This window comes from Strongylocentrotus purpuratus, unplaced genomic scaffold (assembly GCF_000002235.5).
Source record: "Strongylocentrotus purpuratus isolate Spur 01 unplaced genomic scaffold, Spur_5.0 spur5_scaffold_2, whole genome shotgun sequence".
Classification (NCBI taxonomy): Eukaryota; Metazoa; Echinodermata; class Echinoidea; order Camarodonta; family Strongylocentrotidae; genus Strongylocentrotus; species Strongylocentrotus purpuratus.
Genome location: NW_022145605.1, coordinates 21,370,904 through 21,378,460, shown reverse-complemented (window position 1 = coordinate 21,378,460; position 7,557 = coordinate 21,370,904). Strand labels below are relative to the sequence as shown.

Genomic DNA, 7,557 nt, shown 5'->3' with positions numbered 1-7,557 from the left:
GTAATGTGAATCAACTGTGTACATGTAGCTGTACTGTAGCCAAGGTAGGCGCGGTCCAAGAAGCTATTACAGGTCAAATCTGCTGATTATTTCGTCACTTTTAGCAGCATTAACACTTAACAGCATCATGGATTTGACCCCTTTAGAAATCAATCAGATCGCGAATCTAGTCGATATCAATGTCGTCCGAAAACTCGGATTACATCTTGGACTCGCGCATGCAGAGATTCAACGGTACGAAAAGACGAACAATCAAAACCCTTCACAGTGCACAGGTACGGAGGACATGCTAGTTGCATGGCACAGGAACGGCGGGACGAGGGAAATGCTTTGCAGGGCTCTCGGAGTAGTCGAGCAAACCAGATTAGCCTTCAGAATTGAAAGTGGTAAGGAATGTTAACTTATTATACGTAGTCTATACCCCTTTCTTGGCCTGGGTCTTGATAATTTTCTTCCTGCCTGTGTTGTTAGTGTTTATTTTAATTTTGATTTTCAAATGTTTTTAAAATATTTTTTGATTTTAAAATCACTAACTTGAGTAATTGGCCTCGCTGCCTCGGGCTTCAGCCCTCTGGCAGTGCCTCACTAGGGCTTTGTATATCCAGGTACTTATATGAATATTTAAAGATTTAATAAAACAAAGCTGCACAGAGGACAAAAGCTGGCAATGGTTTGTAAGCCTCTGATTTGGGTAGGGTCGGCTCGACCCTACCCAAATCAGAGGCTAACGAACAAAAGAGACAGAAACTTTGGTCTAGCATTGGTTATGCCTGTTTGTTTTGTTTTCATTTTAAAATTAATTTAAATTTGCAATGTCTTTTCATCTGTATGGGAGTGGCTAGCGGTGAGCGATTTATCCCTGGTAAGCTTAAGATCTCTGGTGGTGAACGATAAAACACTAAAATATTGTTGTGCGTCCAAATCCAAAAGAGCTCCTGCAAACAGAAAATTATTTTTTACACTGCGCATCATACAGTAGGCCTACATGTACATGTAATACTATATCAAGCTCTATTTTGAATATATAATGGTATAACATGTAGCCACCCCTGAATTAGCAAAACATTTTTTGTGATATGGCACCCTTACTACCCTGTATTTTAGTAAAATATAATTGTTTACCTTATTACTTCACCAACCCTGTGGATTCATTTTGCCAATGAAGGTGAGTTTCGGGCTGAACCAGTTGCTGCCGTTCCAGTTGCTGCCGTTCCAGTTGCTGCTGTTCCTTTGAGGCCAAATTCTACGTCTAGGGTACAAACAACTGGTGAGCCTGAGGCTGCCTTACATGTACAATCCACCAACAGCAATAGTCAGTAAGTGAACGTATATGTTATACATGTATATTGGATGATTCCATTGGTATACCAGAAGTGAGAAACTATTTCTCCTATCAACCATAACAATATTTGCTCAAATTGAGTTTAAAGACTGTCAATACTACTGGGCCAGAGGGGATTAGACCACACAGCGAGGTCACTGACAGGTAACTCAGCTCTCAACTAACATTAGAAAAAGAGGATCATGGGGTACTACCAACCGAGGGAGCAAGTAGCTACTAGTAGGACAGTGGGGCTTTAATACTAGCATACAGAAGCATAGTCAACTATGTTAAGAAGTACTGTAGCTTAAAGGTGTATCAAGATTATAGACTTGAAGTTCATATTACATGTATGTTATATAAAAATGTGATGTCTCTGTAGCGCTGGTAAAAAAGAAATACATATAGAGCAAATATTTTTAGGAGAAGCAACTCAAACAGAAAATGATTCTGGTAGGGCACTATTGTATATTCATTTTATCAAAATCTTTAAGAGATGATTTCATCTTCCATGATTAGTAGAAGATATCATATCAATTTTGGCCCCAGCCTCATGGAATGACCCAATTATAAATGACTATTTACTTTACCATCTGTGACAGACAGGCAAAGTATTTTCAATCACATATTTATGTTTGGTCAGTTTATATCAAAGTTTAGACTTTAGAGCGTGAATCAAGTATTTTAACTATTTAACCCCCCCAAAATCTACCTTCCAATTTTGAAGTTTTGCAAGGTCTCCTCTCCTTTTAAAATTAAACAAGGGTATGACTGATTCAATTTTGTTCTAATCATTGTGATGATAAAAAACCTTACAATATACACCATTTTTTATGTACTCCCGGAGTCCCGGGTACACAATTTACCTTTACAAATTGCTTCTAGACAGTTCCTGTATTCATCTCATGCCCAGTACTAAACTGTATCTGTAAAACAGTGTTGGTAGAATTGCAACTATGGTCTCTTATATTTATTCTTCTTCACTTATACAGGCGCCCAAGACAAGGCAAGGTCGCAGAGAGAGTCAATATCGAATACGTCATACCCCGCCTTGCCGAGGACATCAACAACAGCTGTGTCGGCAAGCTCGGTCAGGCCCTTAATTTCAGACCAGCCCAAATCAACAGGTAGGCAATTGAGTGGTTTGAGAATTTCACGGCACTCTTTGTAAAATTTTGAAAGCCATGGATTTATGTTAAGTTTTCCAGTCGGATGATACACTTGCTATTAGATGACAATGGAGAAACGAAATCAAACTTAGTGTCCATGCAGGCTTTTTCTATGCAAGCGTGCTCGGATATTTCGAAGAGTACTGACAGGTACCACATAGTTATTAGAGAGTGTATTTATATTTCTAATATCCAATATATCTTTATAACTAATATATCTTTATAGAAGTAATATTTAGAGATCATGTCTTTAGGTGATTGGTACACTGTAAAACAAATTACAGTACAACTATGTTTTTCTTGTCCTTTTTTGTAAGGTAAGAAATTAATTCACAAAGGATGTAATAGTTTTAAAAGAAAATGAGACAATTGTGTTATTTCCTCTATGTTAATGGCTCAGGTATGAATCAACAAACCACATGACGGGCAGGGTAACGGTGAAAGGTACCACAAGCATGCTGTACGATTGGAAGAGTAGGACGTCTGTAAGGGTGCAGAAGGAAGAACTTAGAGCAGCACTCATCCAAGCAGAAATGATCGAAATTGCAGACGAGCATCTACCACTGGGTGAGTGTGGGTGGGAGCTAGAGGATGATGATGATGATGATGATGATGATGATGATGATGATGATGATGATGATGATGATGATGATGATGATGATGATGATGATGATGATGATGATGATGATGATGATGATGATGATGATGATGATGATGATGATTATGATGATGGTGGTGGTGGTGATGATGATGATGATGATGATGATGATGATGATCCACAGCACTTGTATGGCATCATCTAACTGTTTCAAACATTCAAAGGTCCCCGCTCCTCCAATAGTCATGGACTACCGGTACATGTTTGCTTGAACAGATGGGGATCCATTCGTAAAGGGGTGGGGTGCATGTCTTGCTATAAAGTGGATGAGAAGGAGGGAGTTGAGAGGTGTTTGAAGGAGGGTTTGTCACTACTGTCTTGCATTTGATATTCCACTTGCATTGTTTTCTTCCTGCTGTACGTTTCTCTCTCGCTCTTTTTTCACTCACTCAATGAGGGGGAAGGGGGTGGGGGTTGCGGGAGTGGCATTTCAAGGATCTAGTCGTGAGGTGGTGGGGAGGGGTTTGTTGGAAACGCTCATCATTTCCATTTCACATCTTCATCATAATAATTATAATAATAATCTGGATTTATATAGCTCTTGATAAGGAATAACGTCTTTAAGCGCTTTACAGATATTTTTTCCCCGGTCATCAGATTTATTCACGCACAATGTGCACCATCTCCACTTCCTGGGGAGTATTTCTACCCTATGGTCACCGTGAGGGCATAGGCAATGACAAACACAAATTCTTTTGTCATCCTACCGGGTGGGTCCCTATTTCTCTCTTTGGTATTGAGTGACAAATTAATGCCTTGCCAAAGGACATTAGTGCCGTGTCGGGGATCAAACCCACGCCCTTATCCCTTGTTTTCCTTTCTATTTTTTTCTGCTCTTTGGTCAGGATGGGGAACATGTATGTTATGTATCATCCATTTGGTGCCAGAAAGGCCTTACTGGTATACTTTTAACATAGAGTTTAATAACGCCCTTCTGGCTCTGACCATCAGTTATGTGTTGAATCGTCCATGGTTGAATACACCAAAAGCACATGGCACAAATGACCCAACCCCCCCCCCCCCCCCCAAATAATATAGTAATTTCTTATGAGGTCCTACTCTTTGTTATTGTACTGTAGGTGCTCCTTAAAAAGCTTGTGTTCACCTTTTGAAAAGACTACTTCTACTTAGTCGAGGAATAGCATGATTGATGCATGACGTTTTTTAAAACGATTTCCTTTAGCATGTTTCCAATGGATTTCCAATGGATTTCACATTCTTTTTTGGTTGCTTTTATTGAAACCACCTAAATGTTAGGCTTCCCCTTTAATGTAAAACAATATGTCAAAGTTAAGGTAGTATAGAAATATACACTGCCTTGAGAGGTTCTGGTTAAAACTATGCGCAAGAGGTGACACCAATAGAGTCACCGATATAATAGAGGATATAATAGAGTCTATTCATGTAAACTATCAGACCAGAGTGAAACAAAAGTATTAAAATAACCCTTTTTCTAATCGCTTAATTTAAGAATTATTCTAAAGTGCTTTCTCATTTTTTGATTTCATGTCAACCAGAATAAAATGCTTCCAGATTCAGAAGAGGAGGATATCACTTCTCAAGTACTACCAGCAACGTTTGGCAATGATGAATCGTATGGAAGACAAGGTCACCAGCCAATGTGAAGAGTAGTCTTTGATGACAGGCTCCTTATAAACTGATAAAGGACAGAATTGGAGACTTGAACAGAGCGGTACAAAGAGATATTCCGGGGGAAGATGATCAGGATCATTGTTCATCACCTTCCGTTTGGGATCGCGCCATACTGTACTAGCCAATATTTTTCCATAAAGATATTTTTTGCTGATCAAGGATTCAAGGGCAAATTTGCAAGTTGTTAAAAATCATATATAGCCACAACAACTACGAGGTACTTCTTAATAATTAGGTACCAACTTGCAAGTTGTACTGCAATGTTCGTTGATTTTTCTATTTTCTGTGTGTACCTTTGCTGAGTGTGCATCAGCTACATGTACAGTATGTGTGACTTGCGTGACCTGTTTAAAGCACGACATGTCATGATGTCAGTATGTTATTCTATTTCGGTGGATCATGAACTCATCACTGAATATCATAATCATTGTATCATAAGCATTGTTTCGGCAGAATTAAATGAAATATATCCATTGAAGTTCCTGATTACAATCAGTGTAGTTGCAAGCTGCGCCACATGACTCCAGTGAAGGCTCATGCCATATAGTGTATAAATGCCTAGTGACTAGGCTTATTTTAGTGACTTTGAAATGCGACATTACGTGCTATGTCAGACCTCTGTACCTATTAAAAGGCTGGGTAAAACTTATTATCATTCAATCCAAAATATTTTTAACTCAAGTGAGTTCTGGGAAATGTAAACAAATTATTTGTGATTTTTTTCATTCTTTTTATGTTAGTATGGAAGAGTATGATCTAAAAAATTTTACCTGAGAAGTATTGATCTTCAATTGCCCTCATAATCAAAATATGAGAAGTAACTACTTAAGGTTGTGGACCACAACTTTCATACCGCATGTTTGTATAGCCCCACGTATAGTGTATATATCAAGATTATCTTTCTATGGTGATACATACCATCACCAAGTTTGAAGTGCATATTTCAGGTGGTTTTTGAGATATCGCAATAGCAAAAAAGCAGGACGGATGGACATACAACTCCAAAAACATATTTTCTACGGAATCACCTTCAATGGGCGGATGCAAAATTACAGTTGTCATAATGGGATGACGCAAAATAATATAATTTGCTTGCCGAACTTCTTTCTATGTCTTCAGGTGTAGCAAGAATTAATATCTGTTTACCTGTTGCGTTTGGAATTGGAGGTCAATTGAGTAATTCGTCTGATGGGCCACATTTCTGTGTGACTATACTATAGTGGTGTCCAGAAAATATCTAGGATTAACAAAGTTAAATTAGTAAATTATTAAAACATCCATGGGGCCTGAAAAAATTGACACCTCTGTAAATTGTGGCAAATGTATAGAACACATAGCACTTACTATCTCTATAGTAAAAACTGACTTTACTTTTTAATAAATAGTTTGCTATGTTTTCTGGTGTAGCAAGAATTAATATCTGTTTACCTGTGCTGTTTGGAAATTGAGGTCCATTGAGTAATCCGTCTGATAGGCCAAATGATCACTTGGTGTGGTAATTCACTTGTTATCCAGATATCTGTGTTTAGTTATATTGAGTTTGAGTTTGAGTTTGAGTTTGAGTTTTTTTTAAAACAACATCAACAACAATAAGAACAAGTAAAACACAACGTATCAATCATGATTACATAAAATATAACATTATAACACAAGATGAATAACATTACACATACAGTCAAACCTGCTTTAGTGACCACCTGTCTACAAAGACCACCTGTCTACAAAGGCCACATTTGTTGTTTCCCTTGAAAATGGTTTCTCATTGAATCATGTACTAAAGGAACCTGTCTACAAAGACCACCTGTCCACAAAGGCCACTCTTTGTGTTTCCCTTGGGCGGTTGCTATAGACAGGTTTGACTGTATATAAATTAAACATTGACTTACATGTACAACTTTATACAAATGAAAGAAAAGATTATGTTCTCAGAAATTCAGAGCAGTTGCTTTTTACCAATGGCATTTCTGCTTAGACATGTTGCCCTTTACCATGTTCTGTTTCTATGTTGGTTTTCAGAAGCCTTGGTGAATGAATTGGAATGTTAAAGGTATGGTATTACCTTATTGAGTAGGGAGTACACGCTCTGCAAACGATCACTTGGTGTGATAATTCACTTGTTATTCAGATATCTTTTTTTTTAGTTATATTGAGTTTGAGTTTGATTTTATTATAAGAACAAGTAAAAACATAATGTAGCAATCATGATTATCATACATAAAATATAACAATACAACACAAGATAGTAACATTAAACACGAATAAGATAAACATTGATTTAAAAAGTATGTCATATACAAATGAAAGAAAAGATTGTCATCAGAGCAGTTGATTGTTACCCATGGCATTTCTGCATAGACATGTTGCCCATTGTTGTTGTTGGTGGTGGTGTTTTAGTCAATTTTGACTATTATCACCAACAATGTTTCATTTTTGTAGTCATATGTAGTAATGCAGCTGAATTCCCTCGTTTTTTTGTATTATTTTTTTCTTTCAAAAATATTTCTTTTTGTTTTCTGTTTAAAGATAAGTATTATATTTTTTGTTTAAAGATAAAATAGTATCGTGCCAGGTTACAGAGTCCTATCGGTTCTAAATTGGCACAGTCCTGACAAACCTGCTCGTGTTTTGTACGACAGGGATGCTCAATCCCTGTTGTACAAAATTGGGATACCTCAATATCTTGAAACTCGAAAAGGAAAGGAATAACAAAATCAAAGAGATTTTATATTACCATGTCCTGTTTCTTTGGTACATGT

The 7,557-nt window shown here is 37.3% G+C and overlaps 1 protein-coding gene across 1 annotated transcript; it reads left to right on the top strand.

The window, feature by feature from the left end:
* Positions 1-6,368, top strand: LOC100892038. The gene is made up of 5 exons (XM_003726834.3): positions 1-386; positions 1,166-1,316; positions 2,314-2,448; positions 2,891-3,057; positions 4,666-6,368. The coding sequence occupies exons 1-5, from the start codon at positions 128-130 to the stop codon at positions 4,668-4,670; spliced, it is 717 nt and encodes a 238-aa protein (XP_003726882.1). The 5' UTR covers positions 1-127; the 3' UTR covers positions 4,671-6,368.
* Positions 6,369-7,557: the final 1,189 nt, after the last annotated feature.